The sequence below is a fragment of the Neodiprion lecontei genome, chromosome 1, assembly GCF_021901455.1.
Source record: "Neodiprion lecontei isolate iyNeoLeco1 chromosome 1, iyNeoLeco1.1, whole genome shotgun sequence".
Lineage (NCBI taxonomy): Eukaryota > Metazoa > Arthropoda > Insecta > Hymenoptera > Diprionidae > Neodiprion > Neodiprion lecontei.
In genome coordinates, this window is record NC_060260.1 from 9,849,383 (window position 1) to 9,873,475 (window position 24,093).

The following is a 24,093-nucleotide window of genomic DNA, read 5'->3' on the forward strand; positions in this document are numbered from 1 at the left end:
TTTTTAAAATAACGAAATTTCGAATCATGGATCAGTGATTCGAGAAAACTTGGCAAACTTTCGTTGTTAACAAAGCGATGAATTATGACTATTTGGCAACTGCTACGAGTCATCATAACAACAATATAATCAAATAAAAACAAGTTGGCTGGCCTGCCTTGCAGACGAAAATATTTCCGCGGCATCATTTCTGCGACCAATAGATATGAATTATGTATCTCGCGCATGCGCAGTCGTTCACTCAGTCAACTAGTTTTCACATTTTCATCTCGGTACGTATACAACACAGTCATATTTTCACGTCAATAATTATTTAGCATCTCTCGTGACGACTAACAAACATATACTTAGTATATCTTTTCACTTAATATACCTATGTACAAACAATTTCTTACACGGTATGTAACGGATTCACCGTAAATATATAACTTGTATACATACAATAGAGATTTGTATAATATTATTCAACATAGCCTGATGCGGGTATACTTATAACTTCTCTCAGGACATTTTCAATTTGGATACAATTACACTCTTTACATGGACAGATAACTTCAAACCGAAGTAGTATTTCCTCACTTCGTTCAGAGCAATTGCTTGTAACATTTATAAGCGGTTATATAAATACGGTAAATACATACGTTTAAGCGGCGATTCAACCACGATATATTGACGAGTGTTCATTATGGAAAAAGCGGCTAAAAATCTCACGTATCGGTGTGGTAAAATAATCATTGCTTGAAGTATAATATTTTCGGTCATTGATGGCACGGATAGATTTCTGGGTGACACGGTTTATTTGTACTGAATGGATATTAAACATTCTTTAATTGCATTCCAAATTTTATACCTTGTAGTTGCATCGGAATCGATGTTCCAAGAATAGGTCACTTTGACCCAGGTTTTTATGAAGTTAAACATAGACGCAAACTAAGTATCAAAAAAACATACAAACATCACCAGACGAATACCGATTTCATCCGGGTCGATGTATAGAGATAGCTCAGATGAATGTAACGTTAATACAGACGTGTGACTAACACAATTCGCACTCTTCGTAAAACCACGGTATATCCTACAACTATTACTTATGTACCATTTATCGACGAAGTCACATTGGACTCATGCCTTCGGTTCAAGCTTTACAATTGACTCTATACAATAGTATCATTTCTTACATTCTGCATGGGTGGAATTCTTCCCAATTGAAAATTCAACTTACAATCGAGGTAATTTTCCATGCTTGGTTCTGACATCGTTTACGTACCACACGGCAAGGGGAAGTCCAAGCAGTTTTGCCTGCATGCAGTCATATTCGGAAATTAAACTCTTTTCCACGTATCGTGCGGTAATTTGATTAGAACCAGATGTTGTGTACGTGAACTCGGAAGTTAATTACTCCGTGAAAATCATCAGTAAAATGGTTTGAGGGTGACGGACTGAGACTTCTTGATTAAAATTCACAGTGATTAATTTCAGCACGAATTTTCAAGTGTTGAATTCCACTTTGCGAAGAACGTGAATGTAATATTCCTCGAATAGCTTGTTTGATGTTCAATCTTCGAGCTTGTAGTATGCACCGTACGAATTAACAATTTTCTGATTGGGATCATACGTGTGAGTTAATAAGATTATGTCAAATAGTAGAAGAATAAATTTCTCCCTGGCGTAAAAATTCAGAGATCAGTTAATTATCAGTTAAATGAATTGTACACTCCAATGCGTAATGATCAATCCTTAAGTGCAACAAGGCCACATGCGTTTTAATTAAAAATATTTAGAAGTTGAATTACGTCACAAACAGAAGACGTTTACATTATAATGCGTGCCGCATTCACGCGTGGACCTATAAACAATTCCGAGTCGTGATCAGCTAGGATATAATAAAATGAAGCTCCGAATGCGGTTTCAACAATTGTTTCGTATTGTTTGTTTTTCTCCCATTTCACATTTAGGTGCTAATACTTTGTGACTGTACTAACAGCAAGAACAACACTAGTCGAATTTAAATCTGCGGTTCACGTAATATTCATTATTTGATAACAAGCCTCGTATACAGGTTCGGAAACTCCGCTCAATTTTCGATGCTGGGGGCGTCTCAAAAACTGTCCAAGACTACCTCCGTGTACATAAAGTGTCCATAAAATAGAGTGAAATTAAGATGACGTTGCTGTAGAAAAAATTCTACAAAGCGCCAATCAGATTGAAGTATTATTGCTTATGAACGCCATTCTGGCGACTTATTGAACCACTATTTCTAGCTTTATGGTGGACACTTTTTCAGTTAAAACCAATTTGAGATTCTTTTTACTTACCTCTACCCTTCATAATCAGGCGATACGTTCCCCACCACCAGAGTTGCCGGGCCTGTATACAAGACCGTGGCATTGACCATTCTAGCTAATCGCTGCGTCAACGCTGCGTACAAGAATTTCTTATCATCGATTGAAGTAACGTTCAACGACTTGTCGACATACTCGAATAGCACAAGGACGTAATTCGTTCGTTCGGTCGACGTATGGAATAATAGCAACAAACATAGGTTTTGCCTGCCTCGAGACGCGTTATCGTCGAACGAGACACTCTTCTGACTAGGTTTTTATGCAAGCTGATTTATCTGGTCTACTCCGTCAGATTTTTGACGCTAAGAACGGGCAACGGTCGGCTGTTAAGTCGCATTCAATCTATATCCATATCTCTGAGAGTGCGACAGAGAAAGGCAGAGGTGATGATACCGAATGTCTGAAACATATGAAGATACAGTGATAATCGCGCGCAGAGATCCTGTTTGCACGACGTGCTTGAAATTGAGCATTACAAAAGGATCAAAGAACTGCAGTTTTCAACGAATAGCGCAGCGATAATCAAAAACAGACACCTCGGAATAAAATGGAACATTTTTTTGTATCGTATAATTATGAAAAACGTGAAGTTCGACTCATTACTGAAATGTATTATGCGAATTCATTAAGATCTGGGTATTAAAATCATATAGTGGAATGGATAATCTCTTCGTTGGACTGGATAAAAAGCCTTAACGTCATTACAGGTACTTACTTGAATACCGGCCATGGCCATGGCCAGGAACACGAGGGTGAAGCTTTCGACTTGAAGCCAGGTGATAATCTTGTTAAGGCAGCCCTGTATGGAAAGTCAATTTTGAACTCTTTAAGCAATGTAGATCTCGAAGATGAGAAACTTATACCTATAGGAGATCTGGTCATCTGGCATACATGAGAACGCATATTAGATTCCCAACTTAGATACATGCATATTCACATGCAGTTATAATGAAGGATATGTACAGATATTCACGTCCACGTGATAATAATGGAATTAAGCATTTAGAAAATGAAATTCTTGTGGAAAGCTAAGGCAGATGCTACCCTGATACTTTCACATTCGTTTTTCTACAGAGCTATTACACCCAGTTAATTATATTATTGACGAGAGACTTGCTCTCTGTTCGATAATTTAATTTCCAGGCATGGTATGAGTAACACTGAAAATTACCTCTTTATGTCTGTAGTTGGCATGACCTTCTGGATCTGGAATTTGACAGGATAGCTCGTCTTTTGGTTGAGGATGAACCCACGGTTCGTCATCCTGACAGATTTGGAAGCAAAATCAGACCAATTAGTTACATTGTTCAGCATAGATAAAGACGCAACTAGATAGATTGACGAATGGCTGATCGAGATAGTTGTTAAATTTACTTCGACTCACGTTTCTGTGAAACACTCTGGATACGACGCTGATCGGACTCCCAGCGTTTTCAGGCTAAACAGATTAAAAATTTTTCGATTAATGGCTCACGATCAAAATTAAACTCGTCCGCATATTTACAAACGTACAGTGAAGCACTGCTTTGAAATAGGAGTTGAGGACGAGCATCGAGTACTTGTTAGTAATTACTTTCTACGTCAATAGCACAAAGCGTAGGTGATTTCAACGTCAATATAGTCTAAATAACAGTTTTTGTTTATCCCGAGCTTCATCACCTTGTTTGATTATAACGACTGGGATATTTATCGAGCTGTGTACCCCTGGTACAAAGTGACAAATCATCAACCCTTAAACGTACCTCGATGTTCGTAAGTACACAAGACGTCAAAGAGACTTGCCCTCGACTTTAACCCTGGTACAATGTAAAAAATGATCAACCCTTGAACGTACCTCGATGTTCAGCACACAACACGTCAAAGGGACTTGTTGTCGTTTGCCTCGAGTTTCTTGGATATACTTCCACCATGCTGTGTCATTGTAGTCTTCGTCACTGTGGATTCCACAGCAATTAAACTGCAAAAAATCAACGGTGAGTTAAGTCAGTATGTAAATGTATAACGGTTTACAAATGGACATTAATTGTAGTGGATTAATCGATGGTTAATAAATGAACAATACAACCACTAATAGACGGCCTTAATTGAACATTTGATCAAACTGATATTCACTATACTACGTAAGTTGCAATATGAACAGTTAAACAGGTTCCAGTTTACAAAGTTGTACATAATAGTGTTATACAAAGGTAACCTTCTGAAAATAATGATTTGATACGTCATTTAAAAATAGTACTAGTTTTAAAACACTCGCTCGATAAAGCTCGCTCGGGGTCGGATACCTAGTGTGACTGGTTTTTGTGCTCCTGCGCTCGCGTAGTCGTTGTCAGTGTTTTACCAGATGACATAGTTGTAGGAGAGACTGGGGTACGATGACCCCCCAAAAAATTCTGGTATTGCTTCACAGTATACAGAACGAACACTGTCTTTGTGCATGTGACGCAAACCGAATCTGCCCGTAAGATTTTTTCTATATAATGTTACAAATCAATATGACAATAAATTTCGTCAAAAAATACCACAGAATAATCGGCTAAGTGCTGACAGATTTGAAACACGACGCACAGCAATTTTAGCTCTAATCGAACGACGATAGTGTCATAAATTCCTATGTATACAATGCCAACCACTCACCAATTACAATTTCTTGATCCTGGTCGTTCGGTTTTTTTTCCGAATCGAAATGTTATCTGAAGCATGCGTATTGGTTTGATAGTACGAAACATGACGTTTTCAATAATCAAACTTGTAAGCTTGAAAATTAGTCCGGAAGGTCAAAAGTCATCAGGTCAAGGACCTGGACAACCAGAACTACGGAGCGCTTGTTCTGGAAGTCGAGTTTCACCAGGAAGCGGACCTGGAACGCAGAAGCTACGCAGCGCTTGGTCAAAAGTCACCAGGTCAAGAATCTGGACAACCAGAACTACGGAGCGCTTTTCCTGGATGTCAAAATCCATCAGGTAGCGGACCTGGAGCGCAGAAACTACGGAGCGCTTGTTTTGGAACTCGAGTTGCGTCAGGAAGCGGACCCGGAGCCCAGGATCCAGGAGGTATAGAACCCGTTACTCGAAATCTGCGGAGCGCGATTCTTATACGTCCGCTCTACCACGCGGTTGTTTCTAGACTGAGGAATTCGGCTAGCTGATTTTCGTCGTAGACGATTACTATAAATCGATGACGTCAAGAGAAAAAAAAAAATTTAGGTGACGTCACTTTCTGAACATCCGAACATCTAGACTTTGGTTTACTAACTTTAATACTATGTATGATGTATGATGTATGATGTATGATTTCTGCTCTTTGCAATAGTACTTTGCTCTTGGTCCGGAATTTGAACGGTAACACTGCATCGCTGCACTAAAGATATAATTTGCCAAACCCTAGGATAGCCTAATTAAGGCAGAACTATCGAGCTTGTGTAATGGGTGATTAACTTTCCTTAACGACGTGGAAGCTGCGCGAGTACCTTATACTGTGCAAAGTCGAGACTGCGACTGAACGAGATGTCGCTGCTTGAGTTGTAGCCGTAATGGTCAGAAAGGCGTTCGCCAAGCCTCTTCTCCAGTCCGGAAAGCACGCGAAATATCATCAGTCCACCCACAGCAGCTGTCACCAGTTCCGTCACTATCAGAGCGATCAGCATGCTCATGTACTACGGAAAATTTCAGAATTACCAGACTGACGATTTGATCGTCTTTCGGATGAGCAGTTTCTTAGGGGACGTTGTTATTATAATCGACTGAAAATTTACAGTTTGAAGGAAAAATGAAAGAAAATCTCAATCTGTTGTCACGTTACGAAAAATGTTACTATGTTTCCTCCACTTTAAGGTCGGACAATAATTTTGAGTCAACAGATTATTGATGTCCGTAAGATTGACGAAGCAATCTTCCAACAACCTCCGATGCTCAATATAAAAACAAGGTAACGTAAATGAGAGTCATAGTAAATTGTCCAAGTGTCATTACATAGGTATTCACAGGATAAACGTGTAATTCCACTCGGTCAAAGAAACATTTCCATTAAGCAAATTAAGAATAGCGTGTTCGAAATTGTCCGTACCGCTGTTTGAATGATTATACCAATCACTTACGATTGCCAGTATGCATTGATTGCCGTGAAATGCAGCACGACATCCGCAGAAGCCAACCGTGAGGACGGTAATGCCAAGACCAAGAAGACTGTAAGCAACCAAATGAATGGTCTCGTGCGGCGTCACATCAGGGACGAAAAGGTTCAAGAGATGGCCCTTGCTTGGTTCCAGCAAGAGCCAGGCACCCATTACGAGGACCGTACAGCCAGCAAACTAAAATACAAAAAGTACAGACGGTTATAATATGTATAATTAACTTCCAGGGTTACTGGTACACGCGCGAACAGTGCGAATGAAGTAATTCGTTAACTTAATTGCTAGATATGCTGCGGTTAGGAAAAGTTTACTATTCAGCGGAGTAGATTAATGATAATTTTTTGTTTTTTGAAATACTCTGTAATTTGTTCGCATTGCCTCTAGGACATTGTTCTTCTCTTCCAATGTTTCCGTAAGATACCATTGATTTTGAAATATTTATTGTAGGAATTTAGGATTCCTCGAAGATTTAATACGCTAGTTTTTTCGGACGGTGACCTGTTACTGGAGTGTTTACTACCGAGAGAGAATATTCAGTAACGTCCAATGAATCTGAACAATTATTTGAACGTATCGATCAACGCAAACCAATTAGCAAACTTGATTACAACGTCACGTCGAATTGAAACAATTTCCCATTCGGACTCTGACACGTTCAACTCATTATTATCATGTATCTGATGCATTTTTGTGATACGTGACCAGATAATTCGATATTTATCACAAGTTCTATAGCACGAGAGAGCGTTGAAAGACAGTTACAGTAAGTTGAGATAAACCTCGTAGCCTTACAACAGCTGAAAAAAATTTCTGAAAGATTTTTCTAAATTTGAGCACGACGATATAGAAAATTTGATACATTGTCAAAACATTATTGTAAACTTGAATAATTACCCATATTAAGAGGTTGAACATGAACAAGGCGACTTTTAGATACTTCATGCCGTGTATTTCTCTGTAGAAATCCAGTCATCAATCTGCAAATATAAAGCTGTTAATATTACGGACAACTATAATAATTTATCCAGTGGTCAATATGACACTGACAAAACAATCTGTTTCTTATTGTAAGAGTCGCAGTGCGTTAATTACTAACCGGCATACTTTGTAATCAATGATTTCCGCTGAAATATTTCAGTAACTATTGGAAATTAGCGTATTTTAAAATTTGTGACAAAAGTGTTATACCAGCTTATGTGGGACTCGAACAACCAAGCGGATAATTTGGCTAACCTTGATGGGTCAGTTTACGAACTTCTTATTCGGGTGGTTTTTGAGCTCATAGAACATCGTCAAATATAACACACCCACCCACCCAAAAGTTCATTCGAAAATAATCGAAGGTGATTTTTTACACAATAGAAGGGAAAGATCTAGTGAAAACTCAATTTTTCACTATCGGAGTCACTATAATAACTTCACCTGTTGGGATACAGAATTTTCATTTTTTAAAGTAAACACTGCCTACGGTAATTGTGTATTTCTTACATTTCGCATTGACTAATTCAATACCTTTTCGTTAATTTGATCATGATCTATCATTTGGAAATCATCAAATTTAAGTAATCGTAAGCTACGATGTTTTTCTTACAAAGTCAAGAACAGGTAATGCATTTTGAACGCTTTAAAATACTCAAACGTCTGGTGAATTTGTTTGATTACTCTTCACGATGACTTATTTCAATGGGAAAACTGTTCTGCATAAATTCACTGAAATAATCGCTTTTTAGTCAACAGCAAATTCTAACGAAATTCAACGAATCTATTAGATTTTGCAACATTGTGAAGCGGTTTTAAATGAAACATCGACATGCAAGTGATTGTTTACAATTTTGATATTTTTACTTTAGCATTTTTTAAGGAATCATCGTAATCTACCCTTGTGTTAATTTCATAAATACCCGATTAGCGAATATCTCGAAATAGAATAAATAAAAAGTATCAAATAATTCCCTATCAATTACTCTTTATCGAACCTGCAATCCCAAATTTACTCTCATTTAAGTACATTAGTCAAAAAGCTAATTATCCCAACTTTTCTAATCACGATAATAGGCATCATGTCCCTATAGCATGGCTTACGAGTATAGGTATATTTATATGTGTGTTTTTCTTCACTCTCGCGAGGGTGAAAACCATCTGCCAAATTACTCTGTTCATTTTCCCGCCAAAATAAATTCCCAAAAATATTGCCAGCAAGAATTTATCATAATATGTACCCATAAATAAGGCTGATCTGTTCGCCATTAGCAAAATAAAAAAAAAAAAAAATCATTTCTAGTTTAAGCACGTCTATTTTCGCAGGGTTAGAATTTATAAAATCAACTATATCTAAATACCGGATTGTTTTTGCTGGTCATTTAATCTCTGCCTAAAATACATTTGTGACGTTTATTACTAACAAAAATATTTTGTCGTGTACTAAGTAGCTATGAGTTTCTAACTCAGAAAATTCTTTTCGGCACTATAAAATATAAATTAATGAAGAAGTAGGAAAAGTAATGGCAGTAAAATAATAAAATAGATTTTTTTATCATCCATTACCGAAATTTAAGCGTGTTTTCAGTAAAGCAAATCATGTAGTTCGGCTCGTTAATGGTCGTAGGAAATATTTTCGTAATTGACCAAGCATAAAGCGGAGAGTCACTCACCGACATCAGAGAGTATATTAGATATATATCAGAGTTGAAACTTTTAATATACCTACATGATATACAAACTACGCGGAGCATGTATATTTGAACATACTTCGGTTTCATATTCAATTCGAATATTTTGTAATTGAATTACGGTGTGAATATAACCAACAGGTTGATCCCTGGGGTAGAAAGCGACCTTGTTATTTTGCACGAGTTGTTTACAGAGCTATATTTTCGGGATTGGTCGAATTCCAGAAGGACCAAGGGGATAAGTGTATCTGATTTACGAATTTGAAAATGGGTAAAATCCCCGGCTAAATTGAAATTATTAATATTTACGAACCCCTCTGACTTCGTACGCGAGATTTATTCGACCACGAATAACAAGAATCTTACAACATCTAGCGAATAATAGATGAATTTTGAACGACGAGATGAGCTCCTCTCTAAGGATCTTACAATATTTCAAGGGAAAAAATATGAAAATAAAATTTTCCATCTTTACGTACGAAACATTCGGGGTCTGAGAGACACTTTGTTGTCTTTCGATATGCAGAGTTTCGCAGTGGAGCGACAACCGAAGTTTTTTGTAGCGGAAATTTTAGGGAACAGACCAGTTTTTTTTTCACGTGATAGGGCTGCTTCTGTAACGTTACGGGTCCCATGGTAGCAGATGATAAGAATTTGAACGGGCCTGTGAAACTCGAGTGTGTACTCTTGGGGTTAATACTATGAATACTTCTTACAAACGTGGCGATTATTGTTATTAACACGATTCACGTGGTGAATTTGTTGAAACAGATCAAGACAACGACTGCTATATTTGGGTAAAACCGATTGTCAATATTTCATCCACGCACTATTTTTCTTATACCACTGAAATTTGAGGATGATAGTTACGGTTTTTAAAATTTCTTGGCGTGATTTTTCCGCACTAAAAAACTAGCCGCAACCTTCTTCTGTGAGAAAATTTATATGGCAATATTAAAAATTGAACTAAATCAAGGATACACTGAAGTGGCATTATTCGCATTATTAATTATCTACATTTACAAATTACCGAGGATACACTAGTAAATAAATATTATAAACAACTGATTTGAAACATGGATTCTGATATTATAGCTTATCGTTCTAGGGTCAATAATTTTGTGATTAAGCGCATTATAGTCGGCGTACAGAGATGAACTTACTGGAATTACGCGTGACAAGTTTGCAACAAACTCTCAAACAAAAGTTTTGCACACTTGAATGGGTTACTGATTTACCGAAGGCTAGTTAGATTTCAAAAAGTATGAGGTACAAAAATGACACCTTTAAGATGGAAGAAAATAGGACAAACAGACACTGCAGAACCTCTAGTGTTAACAATTGATCCTCGCAGCGTTATAATAAGCAGCCCACGGCAGAATCTACGATAAGCTCAAACAACCACGATATTCTTCTCTGCATTTGCATTACTTCGAACCTTCCAACGTTCCACCTCATATACATATAAAACAAAGCTGTTTTACAATTGTCGAAGACGGTGATTTCTGTAAGAATTTCAGATACCAGAGACCGATGTGACCGAATCGTAGATGTCTTGTTTTAGACTCGACCCGTTTGTTAATCACACAATGTATGCGTCAATACAAAACGTCTAACCTCCTTTCGTATCCCTCGAACCATCGCAATGAAACAATGTCCTATAACTTTTTATACAATTTCTCAGTAGATGCTACGCATTTTTATAAGTATTGGGTACTACGAATTCTTTATCTGATTACCGCACAGAGTTTATTGTTTGCAAACATTGCTAATAACGCGAATCGCCAAAACGAAACGTTAAATAAAAAAACTCTCACGTGTCAATTCCTTCGCGATTCATTCATTGCGAAATAAAGTATATCGATCGTTACTAGAATTCTGTCCTTGTGCTCGGGAGAAAACACTTACAAGCACCGCGTGTACCAACCGAAAAGCGTGTATCCCAAAACCTCACGTTCACCGTTAGCCAATACCAAGTCATCCCGATTGTCAATACTACTTCTCCAAAATTCAGTCACACGCCCAAGCCAGTACACATTTCCCTGATCTTGGCCAAACGCCAAGCTCACTCGGTTCACAGGTGGTTGACTTTAGCTGAAGCACCTTGTCCTGATTTGCTAAACCTGAGATCCAAGGGTTCACCTGCAATAATCTAGTCGCAAAGTCTGACTAACGCGCAAATACTTCTCCAGATAGACGACGACCTGTCTTGGGCTTCCGGGATTTCGTGCAAGCTCGCGAGACCTCAATGGCCGTTGATGTTCCAAGTAGTCTAACCAGACTCAGACTTACTCCTAAGACACTCTCGTATTTCACGTACCGAACACGATGCAGCCGACGAAGAACGGGACGGCCGTCATCACCGTTGCACTAGTTCGTTAATGTCCAGCGGTAAACTGCGCTTCCAAGCGGATGTCATCTGGCCAGTTGTTTGCGGACTATGGTGAACGGAGTTCTACGCCACGGTGGTCCAGACGCGGCTGCGTCGACGAAATCCCGGCGCGCGGCGCCGACGCCCTCATTTCATCTCTGAGAGCCGCTTTTCTCCTCCACCCTGCATCCGCGCAGGGATGACTATGCCCGAAGGTCCTCGCGAGTCTCAATCCCCACGTCGCATCTAGGCGACCGCGCTAACCCCTGCCAATCACTCTCCGTACCACCCTTTCCATCGATCGTATAAAAATTTTCCTTCTTCAAGGAGGGAAAGGATTATTTAGAGTCGAGTGATATGCGTTTGATGCAATTCAATGTATCGGTCGAATGAGGCGAACGCGGTACTTACCTAATTCGAATCAAAATACTTTTGTCTTGAAGAAAGGCTTTTGTTGAATCAAGGAATTCGCTTGACTAAATCATTTCGACGAACTAACTAAATCGAAATTATTTAATCGAAGTCATCGTGTTTGGAAGAATTGAGGGATGCTGGATTGAAGTGAATACGGACTTCAACAAAATCTATTTTGTTCGTTCAAGAATTCCTTTCCCTCCGTGTATATTTACCCGAGCGGCGCGACGGCGGTTTGCTGTAAGCGGTAGCCGTCACTCAATCGTCACGTGCTATGATTTTTTCTTTTACTTCGATTTAGTCTATCAATTGATCATTTTTTCCATGTACCACTCTTTTATGTTTCTGAGTACCTTTTTTCTCTCATTGATTTCAAATTATACTCTCACATTGTTTCTGTTTTATTCAGTTTTAGGTTCAGACTTTTCAGGTTTTTGTCAGAGGTGAAATCGTGACTGAAATATTCTTGACGTTATTATGGTCGACGAGTGACGTTATTATTAGTCCTCGATAACTGACAGGGGCTGTCAACGATCTTAAGACTGATATAAAATTGTAAAAGTCGGAGGAACTCACCGGGATTATGTGTGAATTTATGTTCACGCGAAAATGGGCATAGTTCATTTCAAGCAATAATGGTAACCGAACAAGTGAGCGAGGTTAAAAAGTAGAAATCGGTGATTTGTACACATTACAGATTATATACTGCACAAAAATATTAGTTATATTTTAACGAAAACCGAAAGACAAGAAAATACACTTAAAGTTGGCTATCATCTACAGTCAGAAGTTTGAATTTGATTTGCAAGTTACAACGATTCGTATCACAACAAATAGCAAAGTACTCATGGCTGAAATATGTTGAGAGCTAAGATTCAACCACGCGAATGGCAGATCTTTTTTGTTTGCTAAATGTCACCTCTTCATTTAACCGTGGGAACAGGATGTAAAGTTACCGAGTGATGCTCCACTTGTAGACGACCCGTAGAACGATTACCTAATTTTGAACGTTTATCATTTAGGTAAATATAATGATTTTTTATTAATAATTATCAACAAATTTTTACAATAATTTCTCCGTTTCATTCAATTAAATATAATATTATGCTATCGACCTACATCTGATAAAATTCAACGGCGATATTTCGACTATTACGCAGCTTGCATAAAGCTGACCGCAGCTCGTGCTCGCATTAATGAGTTTGAGAGTTCTCGGTTTTTCAATTTGAGCCCAAAATCGCGTTCAGTAATGTCAAGTGTATTACTTACTTTTCCTTTCAATGAAAGTTCGTGCCGGAAGATGTCAAGATTCAAAAGCTTAGATTATTCAAATAATCGATGTCAAACTTGCTAAAACTCGAGAGCAGTACAATTTGGACATTTTTTTCCAAGTAACGCTGTTTTTTGAAATTTTACAAGCGAAAGTGATTTGAAATATTTGACATTGCTGCGCATTATTTTCAGTGTGAATCCTGAAAAGAACTTAGAGAACTAGTGATAATTAGGCACGCCGAAACGAAGATGAAATATTACTCGTTAGCTCATTCTATCGAACCTCAAATTCCTGCGTACACATGATGCAATGAAAATGCGTACCGCGTCGTTTTAGTTTCCATTTTTTTCATTGAAAATCGATCAGTCATGACTAGAGAACTATCGATTTCAAAAGGCACATAAAAAACTTTTGACAAATATTACACAATTTCGATGACTTATATATGCCTACACGCGAGCTTACTAATATTCATTAATATCAGATACACACCAGTTTCACTTGCACTGTTAATAAAAGAGAAGAATATAATTCTCGCAAGATTTGAAGGTGAGCTGCTTAAGATGAATTTTCGATGAATATTAAAAAAAAAATGATACTAATAATAAAACTTGACGCACGAATGAAGCTAACAATGATTTAGTTCATACAGACATTTTGAAATTTTTTGACATATTTCATAGTATTCCATGCACTTGGTTGAATTTTGGATATCGTAAAAAGCCAAATTTTGAATCTTGGGGACTCAGGAACGGGGCACACGAAAGTTCTTGAAAGAAGTCAGTCACGTTAATCTTACATAGTGTAACAAATCCCTGGAGGGATAAAAAAACGGAGGTTTGGAGTTGGCCCAGTTTTCGTGAAAAGCCCCAGATACATATTACATTACCAGGTCAGCAGTTATAATCTTCAAAGCGTTCGATTACTGCGTAACGATTTCACTTACTTTCATTGTACACATGTAATGATGTATACCTATAACTTAACTCCTAACCTAATGGACGGTTATTGACTACTGATGGATACCATAATTGTGAGTAAAGAATTTTTCGAATTACATATCCGAGCAATCACTGTGATTCAATATTACCGTTCCTAATAATATATCAATGAAATATACGTATTTGTTGCATGAATAGTATAGAATATCGGTTTCAGTTAAGTACTAAACTAATACGATTTATCGTCTCACTTGTAACCTCTCGTTAGTAATGCGTTATTATTATACAGATAAAGACTAATAACAATAAAAAAAAATATTTCCGCCGCACATCAGCATACACACATTCGCTGTATAAACAATTACTCGATTAATTATTTTTACAATATCTTCAATAATAAAATAGCAACAAACAAAAACATAATCCGCAGCTGTGTATATTACACAAGTGCATACTTTCTTTACTATTTAGTGGATAAAAAACGTATAATAGTAGTTAAGTACACTTTACAGTCATAAGTATTATCGCGATGACGACATCGTTGTACGTCCATATTATCTGCGACACTCAAGTTCCGTCCAATTTATTTATCCGTCCAGATAATCCACTTCGCGATTTAACGAGTGTCACACTGCCAAAAAAATGTCCATTCCAATGATGTCAATCCAACACCGCTCGAATCAGTAAATATTAACTCACACTCTGAAAACACGTTCTTCGGTGTTGTCTTTCGTCAATTGTCATCGAATATAGCGAATCTTTTCACAACGTGCCCACTTTGCGGCAATCTTTTCGATTCCCAAGTAACTCGATACGATCAAAGCGAATCTTCTTGGTTTCGCCACGTTTCCTGCACGCGAAATGGAACCAGCCTGTGTATCATCCGGTTGTGGCCGTTTCCCCCCTGGGATTTTCATTCCTATGGCTCACTACAACTCCGTCGTAGTTTCTACGGGACTCTGGTCGCCCAGGTATGTGAATCCCAAGTGGGAATAGTCCTTTCTTTCCCTAAACGTCACGTTGTCGTTCGACGAACTCGGGTTGAGCAGATCGTCGCCGTGGCTGTAAAGCGGGTTGAGCACCGGCGTGTCGTGGCTCAGGTTACTGTGACTATTCAGTGTGTTCATATTGTTCATGTTATTCAGGTTCACATTTTTTCTTCCAAGGGTATTGCGACGCAAGGACTGGGCGTTTGATTCGCCGTGGTTTCCAGCTATGCTAGATGCTCGCGCTGTTGTTGCTGCCTCCGAACTCACCGGACTCTGTTGGCCTGCCGGACAGAAGAGAAAAATTTTTCTACTCGATATTTTATCAGTGATACAATCTTGTTTTTATACAAGGATTATCAGGATTACTTGATTAATTATTCACAGAGGTAAAAATTCGGTACTGCAGTATATATAAAGAGGTATATACCAATAAGATCAAAGATTTTATTGTCAAATATTTTTTATATTTCAAACGTTGTTCATATTTGAATATACATATACTTTCGCAATCATCTGACTTCAATAACACAAATATAAAGAATGATCGTAGATCTCTCGCCGGTGCGATATAATTGTGAAAGTTCAGAATCACACGCACATAAAAAAAAGTTTGATGCACTCAGGATTTTAAAAGGTATGACCCCGGTTAATCAAGGTGTATCCAAGCAAAATAAATGCTACTTTTCAGAGATTAACGATTCCAGTAGAAAAACACCACAAATGATGAAAGAATTGAAATCGTCAGTTGTTGTAATGAAAATGATGGAAGAGATAGTGATCAAAGTTTTGTAAATGGACTCTTTTGGAAGCTCTGGTGTCGAGTAAATCATCGTATCTATAGGTGCGTGAAATGGCTTTTGATGCCTAATGACAGAATTTTATCCTATTGAATAACTGGATAATCGCGAAGATTTGGGCCTTGGAAGAGTAATTGAACATTCTGCAATCGTTGATAATTTGAAATATTGCCTATATCAAAAAATAACGTGTATTCGATGATTTGCCATGACTGACACTTCTCACTCTCTCCCTCTCCCTCTCCCTCTCCCTCTCCCTCTCCCTCTCCCTCTCCCTCTCCCTCTCCCTCTCCCTCTCCCTCTCCCTCTCCCTCTCCCTCTCCCTCTCCCTCTCCCTCTCCCTCTCCCTCTCCCTCTCCCTCTCTCTCTCTCTCTCTCCCCTGAAATGAGGTCAGGCCTGTTGGCCTCCGACGCGTAGATTACATCTGGAAATTGTAAAATTGTTGTCCCTGAGTTTTTAATGACATTAGTTAATCTATATATTTTTACCTTCAGGACACATGCACCCATTTCATTTTTATCTAATTATACCTTACTTCATTTTATTCTATTTTATTTCACTTCATTTTATCCTATTTTACTTCATGTAAGACGATTTTATTTTATATTATTTTATTTTAATTCTAATTCTAATTCTAAAGGAGCTCCGTACTACGTTTAATGTATAATCTTTTGTTACCAATGTATTACACTGTCGCGCTGTAAGGGAGCATTCCCAAAGCGCTTAATAAAAAGCATTATCTCTCTGTCTCCCTCTCCCCTTCTGTTTCTGGTCCGTTTAACTGACATTTCCGGCTATGGCACGACAAAAAAACAAATGAAATTACTACGTGTGAACTCACCGGTACTACCTCCATGGTCCTTTGTTATGTAGCTTACGTTGTCGAGACTGAAAGCATGATTTTTGTTGCTGAAATCAAGCTGTAGATCGTTATAGCTGTCGTTGTCATCGACCGGTACACTCATTTGCAATACCTGAGTTTCGTACTCCTTGAGATTAGGCTCTACGTAGACAGGATCGTACCTCGGCACTACGTACATCCTTTGCATGCGCTCCTTGTAGGCTTTGTACCTAAAAAATCACATCAAACATTTTTCAAATAGTCGTTGATGGGCCTGAATTGAACATTTTTGGCCTGAATCGAAAACCTATAATTGTTTTCTTTCCAGTTCCAATGGGTGCCAGCTGTTCTTTGATCAGGCATCAACACTGGTCACGTTGCTGAAAAGTTTGAACCTTTTAGTATCGATCGTTTGGATTCGACATCTTTAACTACGGAACAAAATTTGATAACAGAGAAGACGCTGCTAAGTCAAATGAAATTTTCTGGCCAGTCCACCATGACATTCGGAATCAGCAGAGTGCTGAAATTCTACAGATAACAATGCCTATTCTCGTTATCTGAATCAGCCATCCACTCGCAATCTGCTTGAATTCAAACACGGTGGCTCTGTAAGTGTAATTGAGCGAAAAGCTGGGAGAGTCAAACTGTCGGCGCGTACTCCATTGAATTTAGTGTTACTCCTAATTGCTTAATCGAGTCCGACATTCAGTACATGTTAAGCCAAGAATTGCGATGACCCTGAGCCCGGATATGGCAACGCAAGCAGGCTCGGGCTCGAGAAAAACTTTAATGAAATTGAGGCCAGCAGCGTCCGTGGGAGAAAATTGAAAACGATATTTTCCTACTGCACTTGACAATTCGCTATTCGAGCAGTTACAAGGTACTATTTTAACTGTGCGCCGCAAGTTCTTTGAACGTTTAGTAATTTTCAGTAATACGAATAATTTTGTGAGTGCAGCGTGCACGGATCTGCAATATGACTGTTTTTTAGATATATTTACTCATGTAATGTGAGTACGTACCTACTGAGTAATTTGCGTAAACGGGACGGGGTTCAAGTTCCGAATTTTAAAAGTTCCGCAAGAGCCTAATTTCGGATTATTTGGTGGTGAAACTTGAAGTAAGGAAATCAAACTTTTACGAAACATCAAAGTTTCGAATGATCGGAAACCCGACGGCTCAAAGTTCCGAAATGCATGATTCCGATCATTCAAGTTACAAGAGATCAAAGTTTCGAAAATTAAAGTTCTGAAAATTAAACTATACTCACACAGCGTAGTTTAATCAACTAGCGAATGTAAAATATCAGAAAAACCGAAAATTAGAAATAACCAGGATTCCGAACGTAAAAATGGGAGATATTTTGGAAATGGGAGAATTAGGTAAATTGGGAGATATTCACACATAATTTTCGAGTTTTGGCGTTCCACGATTTTCGGCGAAATTCTTTTTCTTTTTTCGCATATCTTTTTTTGTTCGTCCTAAACATTTTCAGGATGTTCTGAACCGTTTTGTTATTCTATGTGTAACATGTAAACCTCACAACCTTCTGTTTTTATAAATCCTGTTGATCCTTTGAAACGTACATCCCTGAGCTTTCTTTTAAAAAACTTCATTGTCCTCGAATTGACTTTATAATTTTTTGTGCGACTGTCTCTGAAAATACTGTTCAGCGAAGATACGCTTCAATGACTGATTATTTTTCTTTCCAATTGTAAGATGTGGGATTATCGATGTAAATTAATGTATTAAAGTCTGCTGAACAGAAGATCGTGATTTCCCACGTTTCACGAATAATAATTAACTGAATATATCGAGAGATAATCAGTAATTCGGACGAATGCCTTAATTGTTCTTTTGTTTTAGATTCTCTGAACTCCTCTTATACCGTTATATTGTTTGATTTTAGCAACGTAATTATTTTTCATAACTTTTTCTCAATTTTTATGCAAATTTCCGATATTTTAATATACAAAAGTATTTATCGAAAATTTCCTCTTCATCTATTGCAACCCTAAAATTTGGCTTTCTTAACAAGTTTTTCAATCGCTTTGAGGAAGTTTTAGCTGTGACACGCGCGATGAGAATTCGCATTTCAGACGCGTCGCATCGTCACTTTGTACATCACCCCGAACGACCGTGTTTCGTTGCGTAATAGTCTCACGTTGCATGAACCCGTGACAATCGCTGTGAGAATGCATCTAATACACGTGAATTACGAACAACTGGAGACATGATCTGACTCCATTCCAAAGAAATACGAATAGGTCACGTAAGTTGATGAAATTAACGAACCCTCTGAGCACCTGAGATCTTCGTCAGGTGATCTTCGCATGAATCTTTCCGTAGCTCTACGTGGGGAGACTTTTGGTACAATTGTTTGCTTTTTATTGCTTATCCATAATTACAATGAAATGTACGAATTTAGGGGTAATTGAGGTACTGAAATAGTAATTTCTACAATAATAGATCGTATATAGTATTTCTATATGAATTATTATAATCTTGAAGAAGAAGAGTTGGTATTGTACTTTTTGAAACAGTATAATGATTGACCAATGGAAAATTGAAAGTGTAAAAAAGTGATAGGGATAAATAACAAATTTTCAAAAATAAGCTTAAAAATCGGTATTTCGAATAACACAAGTTGTAAGAAATGTATGAAACGATTCCAAAAGTCTCTCCATGTAGATCGTATTATTCTTCTTCTATCAAGCCTGCCCTGCTGAAAAAGAGTCCTAAAATTTCATAGTAATTTAATCTTTTTTTAAAGAGAATTTACGAATGGATGAAAGTTTCCGAGGGACGCGATAATTTTCTGATACGACTGCTTACGAGAAAGCATAAGCGTTGCATAATTCAATAATTAATTTATAAGATAATTCTCACAATACATCCGTCAGAACGGATGATGATCGAACTTCATTGCGATATTACGATTGATATATATATATATATATATATACATATATTTTATATTATTTTCAATCAGAAATCTTATGAAAATTCTGAAATAATGAATTTATAAGATTGAATATGTTTTCCAAATTCGATCACGCATTAAAGTTTACGAGTTTTAATTACCATGAATTCCTGACTCTATCAGCTCAGTTCGAATAAACTGCCACTAGTAATTTTTAGGAATTTCAGTGACACATACTCATCGTTTCTTCACGCAATTTTTTTTTTTTTTTTCAATCAGATTTTATGATTCTTTTCCAGCAGGATGTAGTATTCACCTTTTTCTTCTGATCCTCTTTTTTCACGACAGTAATTTCGAAAAGTGAGAAACTTCGTTTGTCTACATGAGCTTACTCGTTGAGCCATTTGATTTGTTAGCCATTTCGAATCGAGACACCAATTTTCCACCAAATTTGTTTAACCACTCGACTGAAACCTTAGAATAACGTTCCCGAGATTTTAGAAACATTATTCTGTACGTGCGGCAGCAGAAAATTCTGGTGAGCGTCAATAATATGAAATCTGTTTGCACGAGGGTTTAACAGTAGAAGAAACGAAAGATGTAACTGTTTGGATTTCAACCTCGGGCTCTTCTCAGCTGTCTGAATAATCAGATATTTTCCCATTGTAAAGCGAGCCAAAAGAAGCGTCGCTCGAATGATTCCAACGGCTTTCATGGAATTATTGAATTTCACAACGCACCAGAATTCACGAAATTAAACTTTATCTCAAGTGTTTAGGATGAACACTTGGATCTAAATTTGAATTTTATCTATTCATTTATTGATTTCATGAATTGCTATCCATTATAGTAGTCTGTTTTATAGTGTAAATCCTACGGCTCGGCTTGATTGAATAATTACTGTGATATTTACAGAAAATGTATACGGTATAAATTCTCGCTATTGGAATGAAATTCGCTAGCCTGCAACTATTTTAATCTACATCATTATCTTCACCTTGACAATCATATACATAAAAAATACCTTATGCAGCTCACATGACAAATTTTTTGATATTGTGATTAACACTCAATCGCTGAGACTCCGTAAAATCCTGTGGGCTCAAAGTTTTTGGAATTATTTGGAAAACATTATCAAACCATAATAGCTGAGAGAAATTTGCAGTGAATCTAAGAATTTACCAGCAAATTTGGTCCAAATAATTCCAGAGTTTTCGCATCTAATCCTGAATTTTTAAGTTAGTGGTGAATTTAAAAAAAAAAAATTTCCAACGTCCACGGATTGAGATTTTTTAATCAAATTTTGAGTTTTTCATCCAGGCCAGTTGGAAGCCGTTAAACAGTAGAAGTTACATTTGATCGTTGAAATTTACGAAAGATAAAATACACCCACTCACCTTGACCAGGACACGCAAATATAAATGATCCCAGCGATCCCTAGGACAAGAATAACGCAAGCGATGACAATCAGAGCATAAGGAAAGACTTCGCCGCTGAATGCAATGGTGGTCTGCTTGACGACGGGTTCAGGTAGCGACACGGGCACGTGGATATTGGTGGCAGTTGCGTGGATCAGGGTGGACACGTCAAAGGTGATGCTGGATATGGCAGGCTTGTTCAAAAGTACTCTGAAAAAAAATTTACAACGTAAGTAAAGCCACAAAGCCACACGACTATTTCATACGGAAATTTCAAGTAACTGTGAAAAATTCGGGTGAAAAGGCCAAATGAGAACAAAAAAAAAAAACAATACGCGAAATAACAAAATTAGTATACACTGTGTTTGCACAGCTGTGTTCGCAGCTGCCTGGGCGGTTGTATCACAAAATGATGTACGTTATAATTATCCCGGGATATTATGCATTCCGTGAAATGAATTACACATTGCTACTTAAGCAGCCACTCGGAATTCTCTGAACAGATATTTCACTCCCACGAATAAAATTGCCCGCTCACCAAACGAATTGAGTGAATTCGAGGACAAAAATCAGTGAAAATGTTTACTGATGGAAAAACGAAAAAACCACTTTGTAGCTTTGGCTACAGTAATTCAAAAACCAGGTGATATTATTTTTTACGATATCTCACTGAAGCTGACTTTGAATTTCCGATCATTCGATCGATGAAACGGTTGCGAAGAGACTTGCCTTTGCATCTGCGAGCTGTTTCCTTCGAGGATTTTCTCGGTGACGGGGTCGATCACGTAGAAATAGAAATTTGAGTCCCCTGGAATGGTCTCAACGGTGCCATTCTTGGTGATTGAATGCCGGACGGCTACTCTTTCAACACCGACTAGGAGTCCGGTCTTTTCCTCGATGACTGACGCGATCTTGGGCACTTCCTTCTGCAGTACATCGGCTGACGCATCCTCGACGACGAGAACCAGGAGGTTTTCACGTCCAATCAAATTTACTATCACCGGTGCCTCAATGGCGTTCGAATCTGTTGTTGAGTTCGGATTGTCCCTGACTTGGACGTTGAATTTGAATGGCAGTTCCGAGTTGTCGACGTTGTCGAAGGTGCTTGCCGTCCGGATGATGCCGGAAAAGCCGTCTATCGCAAAGTAGTCAGAACCACGTCCCTTCAGTATCCTGTACTCAAGCTTTCCGTACTTTCCATTGTCTTTGTCCTGTGCCTTCACCTGAACAACTGTCGACGAGAATTGCGCTGTCCTTGGAATAGCCGCGAAATATCTGCCCTTCGTCAACGCTTTACCTTCTTCTGGGAAGACGAAGTTTGGCTTGTTATCGTTTACGTCGAGTACCTGGATCTTAACCTGCAACAATTCAAGCAATGGGTTGTATGAATGCTGTGAATTTTTGGGTCAAAGTAGAAATTACAAAATTTCCAACATTTTCGTAGATTGTAAGCGTTTGACTGCTATGGAAACGAGCGGCTTTAAGCTAACCGTGAGCCAGCCCTCGAACTTCCCGTTTTCAAACCGCAGATTCCAAGTTTACAGAAAACAAATAATAATATCCAATTCGAGTTTCGATCTACAAAGTCAGATCCGTGATTAACGATTCAAAAGCTCTCAGGTACCATATCACACTGAAATATGACGGTTATTTTTTATTTTTAATCACTGTAATGGATACACCATTACAAATTTTAGGAGGCTAACCTTGGATTCGTTGTCGGGGATGCAAAAAACCTCGATCCACTAATTTCTACTAAAATCCGAATATTTTTAGATTTTTTTCTTCGCTATTTTGGATTTCGCACATTTGACCTCAGATTCATGAGCAGCGACCCAAAAAACCTTCAATTACCAATTTCTATCAAAATCCAAATGTTTTAAATTTTTTTCGGTGTACTGAATACGCCAAATTAAAATTTTTCAAATCTGACTCTAGATTCGTGATCAGCGACCTAAACAAACGTTGCGATACCAATTTTCATACGAATCAGTTCATTTGTCCTCAAGATATCATCACTTTTGTCTTACTGTTTGGAATTTTGCTATCTAAATAATTCAAAAATACCGAACTGATCAAAGCCAAAATCTAAGCACGTCTAAGTTTCTAAGAAAAGCCGCAACGATTGAGATCAAAATCATTAAAATCCAGTTACTGGTTCTCGAGATGTCCTCGAACAAAAAACTTGACCACATACATCCAAGCATACATACGCGCACTCAGGTGTGTACGGAGGTGATTCTCTAGATCTTTAAACGTCGAGATCTAGTGAAAACTCAACCTTTAATTTTCGAAGTGATTACAATAACTTCCTTATATATCTGGAAACAGAGAAACGGCAAGTTGTGAATAAATCAAATGAAATATCTGATCTTGGACGAACGGTATGTCCGCTTGCCTCTAAAATCGGAAATTTCTTGACAATACCGGATCACACTTCCAACAAAATTGGCGTTCATGGATTCCTTGATAAAAACCCCATCAACCTTTCCGACTCGACAATGTGCTAAATATCATTCCACAAACTCCGGTGACTATCTAACTTCGTGGCTTTAAAATGCACTCACCGTGGTTACGTTCCGGTCGGCGTTGACAAGACCAGACAGTGATTCGAGTTTGATTTTGATGCGATACGATTCCGTGGTTTCGTAGTCAAGCGCTCCTCTCTTAAGTTTTAAGGCACAGTTTCGTTCCTCCGTGATATTGGCATCGAATAATCCGTCGTCATTGCCACTATAGATGGCGCACTTGAGCGGCGGAGTGTCGTGGGCATGGTTGTTGATGATAGTCAGAGTTTTTATCAAAGTGTTATCAGTTGCGTCTTCGGGGATTTCTACCGTGTACGAATCCTCGGCGAAACCCAAGCCAATCTCAGGTGGCACAGTGGCGACGTGTCGCACCGAGATGCGCACCGTCGTAACCGAGGACAGCTGAGGTTCGCCAAGGTCATGGGCCTTAACGTCGACCTGGTGAAACGAGAAT

General features: G+C 38.1%; 2 protein-coding genes across 7 annotated transcripts in view; both read right to left on the reverse strand.

Annotated features, from left to right (window-relative positions):
* Window positions 1-221: 221 nt before the first annotated feature.
* Window positions 222-11,680, reverse strand: LOC107227625 (tetraspanin-11). The gene is made up of 9 exons (XM_015668824.2): window positions 11,461-11,680; window positions 7,366-7,448; window positions 6,436-6,648; window positions 5,809-5,994; window positions 4,177-4,299; window positions 3,727-3,780; window positions 3,514-3,606; window positions 3,058-3,141; window positions 222-2,742 (listed from the first exon to the last, which is right to left on the reverse strand). Exons 2-9 carry the CDS (start codon window positions 7,411-7,413, stop codon window positions 2,680-2,682), a joined length of 864 nt encoding a protein of 287 aa, XP_015524310.1. The 5' UTR covers window positions 7,414-7,448; window positions 11,461-11,680; the 3' UTR covers window positions 222-2,679.
* Window positions 11,681-12,942: 1,262 nt separating this feature from the next.
* Window positions 12,943-24,093, reverse strand: part of LOC107227616 (cadherin-99C) — a 113,612-nt gene continuing 102,461 nt past the window's right edge. For 4 of the 6 annotated variants that reach the window (XM_046730000.1, XM_046730002.1, XM_046730001.1 and 1 more), the window contains 5 exons: window positions 23,679-24,077; window positions 21,841-22,469; window positions 21,091-21,321; window positions 16,768-16,997; window positions 12,943-15,409 (listed from right to left, as the gene is read on the reverse strand). In XM_046730000.1, coding sequence (XP_046585956.1) covers window positions 15,069-15,409; window positions 16,768-16,997; window positions 21,091-21,321; window positions 21,841-22,469; window positions 23,679-24,077 — 1,830 coding nt within the window. In that variant the 3' untranslated portion in view covers window positions 12,943-15,068. Of the gene's footprint in view, window positions 15,410-16,331; window positions 16,351-16,415; window positions 16,721-16,767; window positions 16,998-21,090; window positions 21,322-21,840; window positions 22,470-23,678; window positions 24,078-24,093 lie in introns of those variants that run through there. The other 2 variants (XM_046730009.1, XM_046730003.1) reach the window with 2 other exon arrangements.

Bases quoted from the DNA above. Each gene is read 5' to 3' on its own strand.
- LOC107227625 (XM_015668824.2), bottom strand. From the start codon at position 7,413: ATGAAGTATCTAAAAGTCGCCTTGTTCATGTTCAACCTCTTAATATGG. The intron at 4,300-5,808 runs GTACTCGCGCAG...GATTTTTTGCAG, and splicing joins TCGACTTTGCACAGTATAAG to TTTAATTGCTGTGGAATCCA. The intron at 3,607-3,726 runs GTGAGTCGAAGT...CAAATCTGTCAG, and splicing joins CCAGAGTGTTTCACAGAAAC to GATGACGAACCGTGGGTTCA.